The sequence below is a fragment of the Hydractinia symbiolongicarpus genome, chromosome 5 (genome assembly GCF_029227915.1).
Source record: "Hydractinia symbiolongicarpus strain clone_291-10 chromosome 5, HSymV2.1, whole genome shotgun sequence".
Taxonomy (NCBI): Eukaryota; Metazoa; Cnidaria; class Hydrozoa; order Anthoathecata; family Hydractiniidae; genus Hydractinia; species Hydractinia symbiolongicarpus.
Window position 1 is genome coordinate 19557009 of NC_079879.1, and position 15852 is coordinate 19572860.

Sequence of the window (15852 nt, forward strand, 5' to 3'; positions counted from 1 at the left end):
ATGCTTGGTTCTAAAACCAAGCTGCCTATCAATTGAGCAATTATTTATAGTTAGGAGAGAGATGAGTCTTCTATAAACCACTTTCTCAAAATTTTTATCAATATTGAATAAAAGAGAAATAGGCCGATAGTTGCAGGGTTTAGAGTTGAACCTTTATTTTTGAAAATTGGGGTAACAGTAACTAGTTTTGATATCTCTGGAAAAGCAAGATTGCTGAGAACTCGGTACTCAAAGGAATTAGGATTTTGTTATTAATGCTATTGGTTCCGTTTGCTTTGTTAATGTTTAAGCCATTGATAATCTTAATTATTTCGTTTTGTGTTTAAGGAGGAAAAAAGAAGGGAGTTACGGTTTGGATTTTTAAGGAAGAATTTATGGTCAGAGAAATTATGAATGTTATTTCGAATCTTATCAGCTATAGAAGAAAAATACTGGTTAAAAGAAGGTGAAACAATTTTAGGATCAGAAGTAACTTTGTTGTTTATCAAAAGAGAAATTTAAACATTCGAAGAATTATGATTTTTATGTAAAATTTCTTTAATACCAACCCATACTTTTTTAGAGTTGTTAATGTTATTTATAAAGTAACTATTATATTTCTTCTTACTTAAACGAAGAAGATTAACAATTTGGTTTCTGTAATATTTATACAAGTTATGGCTTCTTGTTTTATTGTTCTCATTAGTAGAATTAATAAATTTTTTAAAAATAGAATTCCACTTGTAAATTAATTGTCTCATACCTACAGTTATCCATGGTTTAGTTTTACTTTTAACTTTTTTCTTTACATTATTTACAGATAAAAGCAAATGGTTGTCCCAATCAATATTTATAAGTATTTTTAAAATTTTTAATGTCAAATCTATTCCAGTCATAATAAAATGTTTCAGGAGTGTTATTTTAATATTGGGATTTTCTTTTAAAGTAATGGCAAATTGGGGTAGATGATCAGAAATTGAAGACGTTAAAATACCAGATACAATTTTATTAGAGTTAGGAGACATAAGAATATTGTGAATTAAAGTTTTCGAATTCAAGGTTATCCTAGTTGGCAGGTTAAAGGGATTAATAAATTAGAGTGAAGAGTATCAATAAAATCGTTAACATTTTATGTTGAAATCACCCATCAAAATCAGAGATTTTTTTCTTTAAAAAGTTTAGCAAAGAGGATTTAAATTAAGTTAATGAAATCGTGAGTACTTAAAGAAGGATGTTTATAAACAGGGCCAATAATGTAGTTAGTTTCTTTATCACTGGAATTATTAAAAAAAGTTGATTCGACAAAATTTGGTTCGAGCATGCATAGGTCATTTCAGGGAGCTGATGTTAGAGAAGATAAAACATATAAAACTGTGCCACCGGCGTTACTACTAGCTGGAGTTTGAAAAAAAGTATAGTTATCAAATTGAGGAAAGGAATAATCAGATAAATTAAATCTTGTTTCACTAATGCCTAGAATACTAAAATTGAAGTCAAGAGAACAAAGAAGAGAATTAATTTCTTCAAAGTGTTTGTAGAGAGAGCAAGAGTTTATGTGAAAAATACAAAAATTAGGTTGAAGATTAGAATTTAAGTTATTAGGATTGACAGAAGAAAAGTTATTACGAAATGAATCATCAATCATAATATTTACAATCTATAAATTCATCAAACGACTCGAATATAGGGTCAATAGGGATTTCAGAAAAAACCTCAGGCTGGTGGTCAGAGCCAGAGGGAAGGATTTCAGGATAACATTTTACACATGACCAAGTCTTGTTAGGCCGTCATTAAAGATATATTGTGTTCGCGTCCTCCGACCGACTCACTTTTGGTAGTAAAAACCCGAGACGGTAAGTCAGAAAAAAACTGGTAAACAATTTCGCGAGATATATTTCAAAAAGAATTTTTTTTCGACAGAGAAAAACTCGCGAAAATTGATTTCCGTAAAAATTAATTCCTTTAGGGCACTCTTGTGGCTACTGACAGTTTACAGGGCGGCGAAAAATGGTCTACAAACGATGTCGAGTGGCACTATACTGTTTTGGCCCTGGGAACGAATATGCTTGCTCCGATCTGAAAATCCCACTCATTTTGCGGGGTCTTCAGGACGCGAACACAACATATTTTTGATGGTGGCCTTATCAGTGGTCAATTTTTCAAAATCATGACAATTCAAAAGGTTACATCAAGAATGGCTTCAATTTTGGTAAAAATCGCATAAGATAGCTTTAGAATTGGTCCTAATTAGTTTGTTACAAATGTTACAAAAGAACTTTCTTGATATGAAGATGTGCAACGAAACGTGGGCAGACGCTTTGTAACTTTGAATGCGAATTGTAAACAAAAATAACAACACAGCTCGTCTACCATCATGAATAGACCGTGTAGGAACTAGCTCTGCAGCGAAAACGCGATATAAACATAGTCAGTAGAAATATAAAATAAAAAACCCGGGCTAGCTATGATTGAAGCTTAGAAAAAAAATTAAAAAGTACACAAGCGTTTAAGGGATTACAAGAATAATTAAGAACTTAGGCAAAATCAACATCAGGGAATTTCGATTTTGGTCATTCATGTGGACGACTTTTGTCCCCGCACTATTTTCCGCTAAGGAGTAAATGATGTCATGACTGTGAAGGTTTTTTATTTGCACCAAGATAAACCTGTAGTAGAGGCACAGACTGTTAATGTAGATCCTATTACCGCCAAGGCCCGACTTTTTGGTGTCAATTTACATTTCTTTGACATTTCTGCCAGTTGAAAAACCTTATGATGACATTGCGCGGAGTATTAGGTTTCACTTTTTTTTATTTATGATCCTGTGACGGCCTAAATTTCATCTTCAGTGATTTTAACATCTAATTCCTTTGCTATATCAATGGTTTTTTTTTTCTAGCTCGTGTTGGGGCACCTCTTCAGCTTCGTTGGTACTGTTGCACCAAGCAGTAAAGCCTTGTGTATAAAAATACTAGCCAGGAGACTTAGCATATTTTTCCTACCACTGGCAAATCCAAATAGTTGTGGTAGGAAAAATATTGTTGGGGTGCAAAACGAATTTCCTGCGCCCAGAATACTGTCAGATTTTTAATTGCATGATTTTATTGTTTTATGCTTGCGTGATTATTATCCGGAAATCCCATGTAAGCAAGAATGGTCATACTCACCAAATTTGATTAATTCTCCTATTAATAAAGAAAGTAAAATGTGGCCACGTTGGCTTTATGCTTATTGGTTAATTTTTATTCGGTTGTTTGAGAATAGTTGATAGTAATTTAATTGCATGATTTTATTGTTTTATGCTCGCGTGATCATTATCAGAAAATCCCATCTTCTTTATTGTTGTAAGCAAGAACGGTCTTACTCACCAAAAGAAATCTTGATTAATTCTCCTATTATTTAAGAAGGTAACATGTGGCCACTTTGGCTTTTTCCCATTTGTTAATTTTCATTCACTTGTTTATTTGAGAACAGTTGATAATAATTTGCTATGACATCTTCTAAGCTTTTTTTTGAAAGAAACTCAATTTTTATACTTTTAGCTTAGTTAACTCGGCAAGAAAATAATAACTCCGTACCTTTCAGCATCAAATTGTAATAAGAGCCCATTATACTGAAAATAAATAACTAAAAAAATTCCCATAATAACTTTATTTACGAAAACAAATTTATGTAGCATATAATTACAAATCCTTAAAAAAACAGCTGGTAAAAGAGCTCTTTTCCACTATAAAAACATGTAAACATAAAAACGTGCATCTTAGCCCAAGGTTAGCCCCCATGTGACAGCTATTATTGTATTGTGCACAAATGATCATTAAAAAAATTGATACACAATGTGTGATCTAAGCTACATGAGTCTCTCTAAAGGTAAGAAAACAAAACACATGAAAACATCATAACAATTCCAACAAGTTTAACATTGGCAACAAAAAAGTATCCATCGTTCGTCGATTGTTCTGCAGATTCATTGCATCCTTCGCCAGTGCAGCAATATGTCTATAGTAAAACAGAAAATATTTATGTCATTGTAGTACAACAGGTAAATCTGCCTCTGAACTTATTAATTTGACACATCAAGAAGATGAATAGTTAAGAAAGAATTTGAGTAGAGCAAATTGGCTTGTCGTAGCTGTTGGAAATAGAATGACTTTCATCATTCTTGATTAAACAAACATTTTGAAATAAAATTATGACCATTACCTTACAACTGTTAATTTTCCCTCCAGTTTGTTTCAATCCTGCTTCAACGGTTTTGCAGTACGAATTGCATAAGCTGTCCATGGTACACGCAAATATACTTTGGGTGCTGGTTACTTCCTGTCCAGGCGATACTGTCATAGTAAAACTTACTTTTCCGGCTACACATCTGTCTGCGACATTCAGGCAATCCGAAAGTGTTTTGGTCGAATTTTCATTTTGATTTTGATAGCACTTCAACGCATCTCCTGAAAATTAAATGCAATATTTTTATGCAAATATGGCTTAGGCGTGAATATTGTTGGTTATTTTCTCCATTATTCTTTTTGTGACGCGAGTGCTAGTCACAGATATAACACGCACGTAATACTGTAGTAATGGCCCATGTCAAAATATCGCCTTACACTTAAACTCACTTTAAAAAATGATGTAAAGAAAGACCATTGGCGCTATAGAAGTTGTTTTCGCTTAACAGTACTCCCACGCTAAATTGTCAACCCTCTCCCAAACACTTTAAAAATCTAAGGCTCTTTTTAGCATCACTTCCACAGTGTCTTGTTTTGAGATCTCCAACATATTTTACAGCCACAGTAGTTTATCGATGTTGAGAGCACATTTCAAAGTATTTCTGTTAAAGGAAAGAGGACTTTCAGAAGAAAGTCTTAAGAACAAAATTGGGCAACTTATGTAAGAAAGTAATAAAGAAAGTAAGTAACGCGGATAGAAAACAAAATAAGTTATCAAAAAAATTTAAAAAATTGAGCAGCTATGTAGATCATCCAGATTTGATAAAAAAAGTGCTATACTCGTTCAAGGATCAAGAATACAAGGACTCCAAACATTGATTTAAAATTGAAATTATCGTGTCTTGAAAAGGTTTAAGCCGCTTTTTAGTCGTCTCAAAAGAAACAAAGAATTAAGAACTTGGGGCCTTCACATGATTTCTAACGTCGTAATTATAATACTTTGAAAACCCTAGTATTCCTACGCTATTAAAACCCTAATAACACTTTCAAGTAGTCCGAAAACCAATACCAGCCGTAAAAAATACGCTAACGTTAGACACAGGTACAAAATTAATATTCATAGTGTAGTTTTTCTCACACTAAGACCCATAAATCTTTTAACCTGATGTTTCTTCTTTCCGTGTCCAATTAGCACTCCTTGAGACTTTAAAAACAAGTCAACACAAAATGCGAATTTATTATAACTCTCAAGGAATATAAAGCTCACCTATCTGGGAGAGTGCAAGCACGAAGCATACAACCAAAACTGTTTCTTGCATTTTATATTAGTTTCTCCGATCTGTTGTAAAGCGCAAATGAACTTTACAACTTTGAACAACGCCTTTATCATAAAAAAAATATTCTTCCTGCTTGAAATAGAATTGGTTCATTGAGACCCCTTTACAAAGAATGAACATTTACAAAGAGCTTTGAATGTGTTTTGTTTTGACAATCAATAAGATTCTAATAACGTACGGGGGGGACTGTATCTATCTAAAAAATTTTGTTTTGTTTCCGTAGTTGGTAATGAAAGAAATGTGTGCATATGAAGTGTCTTCCGTAAATTCCAAAATGTTTTTGTACAGTTTTTGTTTTACTCATTTTCACAGTTATTTAAAGTACTTGAACTTTCTAATAGTTAAGTAACCCCTGTTCTGCGGGATCTGTCATCAAACGAAAGGGACCTACCACTGTCTTTGTTTCTGCATTCCACATATCTCAAAAACAAGTTTTATTCGTTTAAAAAGACAATTACTATATCATTGTTATTTTTACGTTTGTGTTTCGTCTTTTTTGTTTTTTTGCAAAGCTAGGCTAAAAAACTTTTGAAAGAGCTGAGAAAGTATTTTTTACAAAGAGGAAAAAATGATTAATCTATAATTACCTTTTACTATTACTATTCATTGTACTTTAAAGCTCCTGTGTATTCTATTAGACAATAATAAAAATAAAAAAACAAGCATCAACCGTCTATGCTTGGTATTTTACTTTAAAAATGGCGTGTTATTCTTTTAATAATAAAAATACTTTATCCTTGTTTCTATGAGATGATTTAGCACTGTCGAAAAATCAATTCAAAATTATTGTCTAATAGAAATAGTTTTCTTTTAGATCCAGTATGTGCTGCTTTCTACTGGCATGCGCACTAGTTTAGTTGAAATGAGTTTTCGCTGCGTCAAAACATTTATTATATCTGTTGCCATGAAAGAAAATATGAAATGCTATCCAATACATGTTAGCTATGCCATTTTCGCAATCAACTTGGAGAGTTACTTATTCGATAGGCTATCTATACCGAACCAACACAAAGTTTATGGAAATAAAACCCTCACCCGATAGGCTTTCTAAGACGCTGCGATAACAAATCGTCTCATGGAAACGAAGCCTAAGTGACTCTGTTTTGAAAAATGAATTTGTGGAAGGACTGATTAAAAACAACTTCCGGAAACATTAATTTTTTCCCCATTTTGGCACAGACTTTTTTTTAAATGTTATGTCAGTGTAAGGAATTTGTAAAACAAAACAATCTCTGGCGTCATAGATTGTATCATAAGACGTAGTAATGGCCCAAGCCCACTAAGCATTCATTTCAAACAAAAAAATATTGTGAAACACACCTTAATAGATTTTTCTGATAAAAGTCTCACGATTTTGATCAAAAATCTCTAAGGTCTTTATACTAAGTCATTACGCGTGAAGATGCTCGCTTTGTGTATGGTAACCATTGCGCAAATTGTAAGGCTTCCCTAAGCCTCAAGTTGAGGTTTAAAACTTATGCTAGCGTCAGGCAAATGTTATTTTCCTTCTTTTCAACAACAACAACATTAATTGCTGGAGACTTGTACATCAAAGCAATTACATCAAAGCAATTACATCAAATTAGCATAAAATTTTCAGTTAAAGTAATTGCTTTATTTATATCACAAAATTTATTCTACGCAATTAAAAATGTAATTAAAATTTTATAAAAACAGAGTTTTAGTTTTTTTAAAGAAAGCTGTGGAAAACCATGGACTATTGAAATCATGGGTGATGCAAAAGCAGGTGCTGTATTCAAAGAAAACGAACTATCTTTGAATTTTTCCGCAAGAAGTTAGTTTAAAAGCGAATTATGATTGGCCAATTCGGGCCAAGTGCAAATCAGTTTAATTTATACAACTCGAACTCTCACGGGGTATCAGAAATCGTTCGAGTTATGGAGCGGTGTGAGTAATGGAGAGTTTGGAAATTTGTATTCTTTTTTATTATTATTATTATTATTATTATTATTATTATTATTATTATTATTATTATTATTATTATTATTATTATTATATAGCGTATGAAATTATAATGGTCCGTGATTCTATGTGCGATTATCTTACACCCTAAACACATTAAATACTTTACATGTTCCAATTTTTTAAAAAAGAACCATTTTTAAGGAACTTGGTGTTCTTTAACAACTTATTAAAACATTGTTATAAAAGCGGAATGTATTGTTCTATTGTTACTCACAAGACAAGAACGTGTCGTTCCCATAGGGAATTTGATGGAATTTATGTGACGGTATATATCGTTCCACTCTATTTGTTCCGTTGAATTCTTTTATATATCATAACGATAATATATGCGAAATGATTATCTTGAGGAATAGTTATTTAATTATGAATAGTCTGCAGTCTAATTTATATTGTGCCACTTGAAATAATTCCGTTTTCGCTGCTACCTTAACTCTGCTATGGAGAGCGTCCTTCATTATAAAAAGGAATTGTTTTAATGAGAAGTTTCTCAACTAATACTTTGTATACGAAGTAAAGTATAAGGTAAGTTGTTCAAACTTTAAATTTATAGTAAATAGGATTCTTTTTTTATTCAAATGAATTCTTTTTTTTATCCTACTTTCTATGCTTTGTTAAAAACTAATATTGTTATAAACTTTCTATAAATTTTGTTTCTAGAGAACTTTAAAGAAATCGGAATGACAAAACGAGTCTTGCAAAAGCCTGCGTGGAAAGAGGCATTGGGAGCCTCAATGAGATCGAAAAGGCTTAAGTTAATGCCTGATAAAGATAACCGCTTTTGTTGTCCTGTGGCTGATTGTGACAGCGAGTCGTATGGAAGTAAAAGAGGGTGTAGAAAACATGTCTATAACCGTCATGGATGGTTTTATTATTTCGATAAAAGACCGAATATCGACGAAGTACTTCCCCACTTCAGTACGAGAAATCGCATAAAAGATCCCCAAAGAAAGCGCGCCTGCACATTTTCAATGCCGTCTTTTGCTAAAACATGTAATTTGGCGGTTGCATTTAGGACATGGTTAAAAAGTCCAGGTGGTGGTGGTAAAGATCATTCTCAGGCCGATCAAATAACTTGTAAAGTTTTAAAGTATGCCAAATATTGCTGCGAGGATTCTCCTTCGGTATGGGAAGTACCATTCCCTGTTATCGACTACTGTGTTGGCTCTATTAATATGCTTTCTGATTTCGTAGATTTTTTGAGAGACCAATGGAAGGTTGGCTTCTCAGGAATAATTGGCTACATGAATGCTATTGGGCACATGCTTGATTACAGACGAAGCACAGGTACGACTGAAAAAAATTTGTCGGTATTTGTTGCTGCAGAGATTTATTTGCACCGTGTTAAGAAATTCCTCCTTCGTAAAATGAAAGCTGAATGGAAGTGTATCTTAAGTGTTGAATATCTAAACAGTATAGACTGTTGGGCGACACTATATGATTTACAAAAGGTGATACCATACCATAGTGAAAAATATAAACAACTTGTGTTAAATGCTAAAAACGCAAGTGCATGTGTCGCAGCACACGATTTATCATTTTCGACTTCCTTCATAGTAGCTGTATTATTTTTAATGGTGAAGGCTTCAAGACCCATGACGTATCAAACTCTTACAGTAACAATGATTAAAGGCGTGAAAGAGGATGGTTTTATAGATCAGAATGTCTTTAAAACTGCGGAGAAATACGGATTTGACTCTCTTTATTTTTCCATAGATGTACTCACACTAATAAACGAATACATTGACAATGTACGACGAAGATTGAACCCCACCAACGATTATCTACTAGTGTGTCGAAATGGTAAGCAGTTGACGCGTATTTCGGACGTATTCGGTAGAATTGTTTATCAAGCAATTGGTAAGTATATAAATCCTACACGATATAGGCAAATCATCGAAACCGAAAGTGTTGCACACTTAGAAACAAAAGAACAAGCAATTCTTTCTCAAGATCAAAAACACACGTCGCAGGTAGCTAAAGTTCATTACCAGAAGACTGAATCGCGCAATATAGCTGCAAAAGCCAGGTTATGTATGGATAAATTACGAGATCAAACAACGTGTACTTTAACTGTAAGCGAAATCAATAGTAACACCAAAAATGTGAAAACGTCTGGAAGTACTTTGGAACACGAAACACCTGTTCAAACGAGACAGAAAAAAGTTAGTTTTAGTGCCATGGAGGACAAGTTTTTACAAGCTGGGCTACAAAAATATGGCAATGCAAAATGGACTTCCATTCTCGCAGATCCTAACTACTCCTTTCATTGTAGCCGTAAAGCTAGTACATTGGCGGTTAGAGCGAAGACAAAAAAATTTATATAAGTTTAAATTGTATTTATAATAAAAATAACTTTGTAAATTTACAAAGATTTTTGAAAACCAGAATATTCAAATAGTCTTTTAACTTTGTTACAGTCAAAACCGGCGTACACATAAAGGCTTTTTTCCTCTTACGATTTGGCCAATAATCTGGTGTATTAAGTACCCTCGTGTGTGAAGGCGGTTCGCAAAAACTTGGTTCTCCCTTCAAAGCCGCTATCGGTATAGTTATGAAAACTTCATCATCTGATAGGCAAACAATATTTTTTTCCACGGAAATTGCCAGCGTTGAACAGGAATGTGAGAACGGTAAACCCTCCTTAGATGCTGAGCATTCGTTATCCGAAACGTTTACCACAACTGCCTCTTCATTCACCATTTTAGCGTACACATAAGCGTCCACACAATTTAGGTGAAACTTACACGCTGTAAGCCTTTAAGTATGCAAATAATGGCGCAAATGCGACATTCATTAAACGCACACTCATCCCCATTCCTACTTAAAATGACTAAAGTGATTCTTGTAACGCCTTGTAACGCATGAACATGCTGATTGTAACGCCTTGTAACACGTTGTAACGCTTTGTAACCTATTTCCATGAAAAAATGACTGTGAAATTTTTGGAAATGGCTAGAGTGATTCTTGTAACGCCTTGTAACGCATGGACGTGCTGATTGTAACGCCTTGTAACACGTTGTAACGCTTTGTAACCTATTTCCATGAAAAAATGACTGTGAAATTTTTGGAAATGGCTAGAGTGATTCTTGTAACGCCTTGTAACGCATGAACATGCTGATTGTAACGCCTTGTAACACGTTGTAACGCTTTGTAACCTATTTCCATGAAAAAATGACTGTGAAATTTTTGGAAATGGCTAGAGTGATTCTTGTAACGCCTTGTAACGCATGGACGACGCATGGACGTGCTGATTGTAACGCCTTGTAACACGTTGTAACGCTTTGTAACCTATTTCCATGAAAAAAATGACTGTGAAATTTTTGGAAATGGCTAGAGTGATTCTTGTAACGCCTTGTAACGCATGAACATGCTGATTGTAACGCCTTGTAACACGTTGTAACGCTTTGTAACCTATTTCCATGAAAAAATGACTGTGAAATTTTTGGAAATGGCTAGAGTGATTCTTGTAACGCCTTGTAACGCATGGACGTGCTGATTGTAACGCCTTGTAACACGTTGTAACGCTTTGTAACCTATTTCCATGAAAAAATGACTGTGAAATTTTTGGAAATGGCTAGAGTGATTCTTGTAACGCCTTGTAACGCATGAACATGCTGATTGTAACGCCTTGTAACACGTTGTAACGCTTTGTAACCTATTTCCATGAAAAAATGACTGTGAAATTTTTGGAAATGGCTAGAGTGATTCTTGTAACGCCTTGTAACGCATGGACGTGCTGATTGTAACGCCTTGTAACACGTTGTAACGCTTTGTAACCTATTTCCATGAAAAAAATGACTGTGAAATTTTTGGAAATGGCTAGAGTGATTCTTGTAACGCCTTGTAACGCATGGACGTGCTGATTGTAACGCCTTGTAACACGTTGTAACGCTTTGTAACCTATTTCTGTAGAGAAAACCGCTTTTCGCATGTCACTTTAGAAAAGGAGTATGTGGTGGGATATGAGGGAAGGAAAACGCAAAAAAGTTTTTTTTTAATTGTCTTCTTCGTCCGAACTAATGCAGATAACATCACAATCGAGAGAAGTGGTTGAATTATCTGCGGAAAATAGCTCTAATTTTACTGAAGAAATTTCAGGAACACTTTCATCATCTGACACGAGGTCTATAAAAGCAGTACTGTTATTTGCTGGACAAAACGGCATATATTCTTGCTTAACAGTGGAAACAGGTTTTGTCGACTTAGCATTGATTTCATGTTCTTCTGTTTCTTCTTCTTCCCTATGACCTTCCTCCTCTTCGTTTGTTTCCTCTTCTTCTTCCTCGTTCTCTTCGCGGTCGTGGCTACTACCTTCTCCTTCGTCTTCGTCTTGCTCAATTAGTTGTGCCCAATCAGGGTAGAGCTCCTTCATTTCTTTCGTCGGGAAGCAATCGCGGCAGGAGTTTGTAGCAAGCAACCACGTGTCGTAGAACGTGTCACTACCCTGCCAGTTGATCCTTTTACGGCGTTTGAATGCTACCAAGGTCTCATCGTTATTAATTAATGGGCAGATTTCCTCCCATGCCCCAGCGGCTATCTCGTACATTTTGCGCATATATTCAGCACTGTGTAACTTGTTTTCTATGTCAAACAGTTCATGATCAAAGTTAAGCGCATGGTACAAAATGCCATCCCTATCGTCGGCCGCAATAATGGCATAGTCGATAGCCTCTTGCGGAACTGCATTCTCAATCTGAACTCGTGTGCTTAGACAACTGCTAGATGCTTCCAATGTTTGCTCTTCGTCCAAGAAGACCGACGGATCGCAATCAACGTCGTTGTACACAGCGCCTACTTGATTTTTCTTCGCAACATTGGTTTCGCTGGTGAAAAGCGAGATGTCTTTCAACTGGCTGGCAACGTACACAAATATTTCCATGCAGTGCATTCTCATCCACTCTACGGGAAAAAAGTCATTACTTATTTTTATGCATATTGATTTACACCATTGTTATCATTTATTCTCATGAGATACTTACTTGTTATGCTATTGTCCTTCACTCGAAGTGTCTTAGTTTCGAAAACTTCAAGACGACGCAGGATAGCCTCACCATCTACACCATTTCCGAAGTCCGGCATTATATTAGTTGTTATAAAAAAACCCGAATTGTATTGAAAACGGGCCGGTTCTTTGTGTTTTTGCGGGATCATAACCAAGCCGCCTATAAGAGAAAGTGGTATCCCATCTGCACATTGCCACATTTTATTCAAAGTAAATGTTCATGTACTGCATCGACATCGACTTACCTTGCAATATTCTTTTTGCATCTTCACAACATAGACTGTCGCTAGTCCATTCATCCATAAATACGACTTGTGTATTTCTATTTATCAGGTGGCCTGAGAATCGACCATCCCGAACCACGCCAGCAATGTACATTTCTGGAATAATGCCTAAAAGGACAAATGTATGTCAGTAAGTGCCGTCTAAAAGTCAGAAGTTTTCACGAACTTTATTTAATTACCTTGAAATGGAGCAAACCAACTAGTCTTTCCACTATCAGGAGGACCTACCAGCAACAATTTCTTTTCTTTCATGGGATACTGACCGGCGAGCAAAATTTGGTACCATTTTTGATAAAAACGCAACCGCACATTTCTATCTGGGAAACTATTTTCGACACCTACAAATGTAGTTCAGTGCACCTTTTTTAGAACTACGTTACAACAAGTTACAATACGTTACAACACGTTAAAAGAAAAAGAGCCAACATTTTCACTGACAATGCGTTACAACAAGTTACAATACGTTACATCACGTTACAACTACCACCTTGATATGTTACAACACGTTAAAAGATAAAAAAAAACATTTTCTTCATTGACAATGCGTTACAACAAGTTACAATACGTTACAACACGTTACAACTACCACCTTGATATGTTACAACGCGTTAAAAGATAAAAAAAAACATTTTCTTCACTGACAATGCGTTACAACAAGTTACAATACGTTACAACACGTTACAACTACCACCTTGATATGTTACAACGCGTTAAAAGATAAAAAAAAACATTTTCTTCACTGACAATGCGTTACAACAAGTTACAATACGTTACAACACGTTACAACTACCACCTTGATATGTTACAACGCGTTAAAAGATAAAAAAAAACATTTTTTTTACTGACAATGCGTTACAACAAGTTACAATACGTTACAACACGTTACAACTACCACCTTGATATGTTACAACGCGTTAAAAGATAAAAAAAACATTTTCTTCACTGACAATGCGTTACAACAAGTTACAATACGTTACAACACGTTACAACTACCACCTTGATATGGTACAACGCGTTAAAAGATAAAAAAAAAACATTTTTTTCACTGACAATGCGTTACAACAAGTTACAATACGTTACAACACGTTACAACTACCACCTTGATATGGTACAACGCGTTAAAAGATAAAAAAAAAACATTTTTTTTACTGACAATGCGTTACAACAAGTTACAATACGTTACAACACGTTACAACTACCACCTTGATATGTTACAACGCGTTAAAAGATAAAAAAAACATTTTCTTCACTGACAATGCGTTACAACAAGTTACAATACGTTACAACACGTTACAACTACCACCTTGATATGTTACAACGCGTTAAAAGATAAAAAAAACATTTTCTTCACTGACAATGCGTTACAACAAGTTACAATACGTTACAACACGTTACAACTACCACCTTGATATGTTACAACGCGTTAAAAGATAAAAAAAAACATTTTTTTCACTGACAATGCGTTACAACAAGTTACAATACGTTACAACACGTTACAACTACCACCTTGATATGTTACAACGCGTTAAAAGATAAAAAAAAACATTTTCTTAACGCGTTAAAAGAAAAGTAAAAACAATTACCTTCTATAAATGGCTTTGGTTCGGGATTTTTTCCCTCACGATGAAAGTACCGTACGAATGCTCGGGGAGATCCCTTTAAATTTGGCTTGACATCGAAACATTTTTTGGCGATGTTATAACAAACTCCATTTGGCAAGCATTCAATGTAATTGTAATCCAGAGTTATTTGATCAATTATTTGACACTCGCCGTCCGACAGCAAAAATACCAACTCTCGTAAATTTGGCGTAATTTCGTTGGCGATTGCTTTGTTTTTCAACGAGCGATAGAGATAGCTTTTCACCGAACAACAGTAAACGTATGTGTATCTGCTTTCTCCTATTTTTTTGTATACACCTCCATTGCACAGTCCAAAGCTATTCCTCTCCATCATCCTTCGAACTATATCCACGGATTGACAAAGTTTGTTAGTTGGCTTAACGGGAATAGTTACTTCTGTGCCTATGCGTGTAACAATGTAAAAACATGTTTTAACTTCTACAAAAAACTTAGTCTTATTATTGGAGAAGTAAGTAAATTTGTTCGTGGCAACTTACCTTCCGATTTATCAATTACTTTTAAATCAAGCGATGTAAATCTGATTTCGGATAAACCACGAATTACATCTTGATATACCTCTTTATCAATATTTTTTGTTAGAATTAACTGACAGGGTTTCATCGAGTACTGTTCGCTTTCCATTACAGCAACGTGGTCAAGTTGAACACCTTCATCTCTAGCTGCACTCCTAATCATTGTGCGATGGGATATCTCAACTATCCGTTTTGCTTCTTCCCTATTGTGGTCTTTCAAGACTTGGTATAACGATCCTGAGAATGCTTGCAATGCACTGGTTTTGCCTACAAATATCAAATGTGGCGTAAAATATTCGAAAAACATTGACAGTATTTCAAGTACTAAAAGGTTCAAGTATTTACCTCTTGTCTGTATAGCATTGCACGTTGTTAAATTCAACCCGGCTTGCATAAAAGACTTCGACAAATTTGTTTCAAATTGACTTAAGGTACAGTTTGGCAAGTCGCACGCGATCCAGAAAGAAATGCCAGGAAATGTTTCAGGCGCATTTGCGCCGTTTCTGTTATCACCTTCACTGCTAGAGTCGGCTCCTTCTTCTTCCTCCCCTTCATTCCTCATCGACTTTCTCTTACGAGGTCTGGCCATATAGGTAATACAAGAAAAAAAACAGGATACTTGTTCGTTGCTAAGCAATATGTTCTCCATCTGCATTCTCTTGCCCCAAATGACCTCGCGGGCATCAACATCACTTCCCCACATCGCACGAACGGCTACTACCTGATATTTTCTTATTACCGGTTGGACGATGCATGCCTTCAGGGCGCGTTTCAAAACTTCACTTCGCAGTTGCCTGTTAGCCATGTTCTGCTAAGTAATACAAACGAATGCTGTAGCGGAACAAAAATAATCTCCTATGGTTATATATTATTATTATTATTATTATTATTATTATTATTATTATTATTATTATTATTATTATTATTATTATTATTATTATTA

The 15852-nt window shown here is 34.8% G+C and overlaps 3 protein-coding genes across 3 annotated transcripts; 1 reads left to right on the plus strand and 2 right to left on the minus strand.

The window, feature by feature from the left end:
• Positions 1-3615: 3615 nt before the first annotated feature.
• On the minus strand, positions 3616-12670 carry LOC130645171 (uncharacterized). The gene is made up of 4 exons (XM_057451062.1): positions 12448-12670; positions 5413-12367; positions 4183-4427; positions 3616-3978 (listed from the first exon to the last, which is right to left on the minus strand). The coding sequence occupies exons 1-2, from the start codon at positions 12668-12670 to the stop codon at positions 11463-11465; spliced, it is 1128 nt and encodes a 375-aa protein (XP_057307045.1). The 3' UTR covers positions 3616-3978; positions 4183-4427; positions 5413-11462.
• Positions 8146-10207, plus strand: LOC130645170 (uncharacterized). Its single transcript, XM_057451061.1, has 2 exons — positions 8146-8752; positions 9182-10207. The coding sequence occupies exons 1-2, from the start codon at positions 8146-8148 to the stop codon at positions 9790-9792; spliced, it is 1218 nt and encodes a 405-aa protein (XP_057307044.1). The 3' UTR covers positions 9793-10207.
• On the minus strand, positions 12248-15796 carry LOC130645169 (uncharacterized). The gene is made up of 3 exons (XM_057451060.1): positions 14874-15796; positions 14338-14778; positions 12248-13092 (listed from the first exon to the last, which is right to left on the minus strand). Exons 1-3 carry the CDS (start codon positions 15712-15714, stop codon positions 12926-12928), a joined length of 1449 nt encoding a protein of 482 aa, XP_057307043.1. The 5' UTR covers positions 15715-15796; the 3' UTR covers positions 12248-12925.
• Positions 15797-15852: the final 56 nt, after the last annotated feature.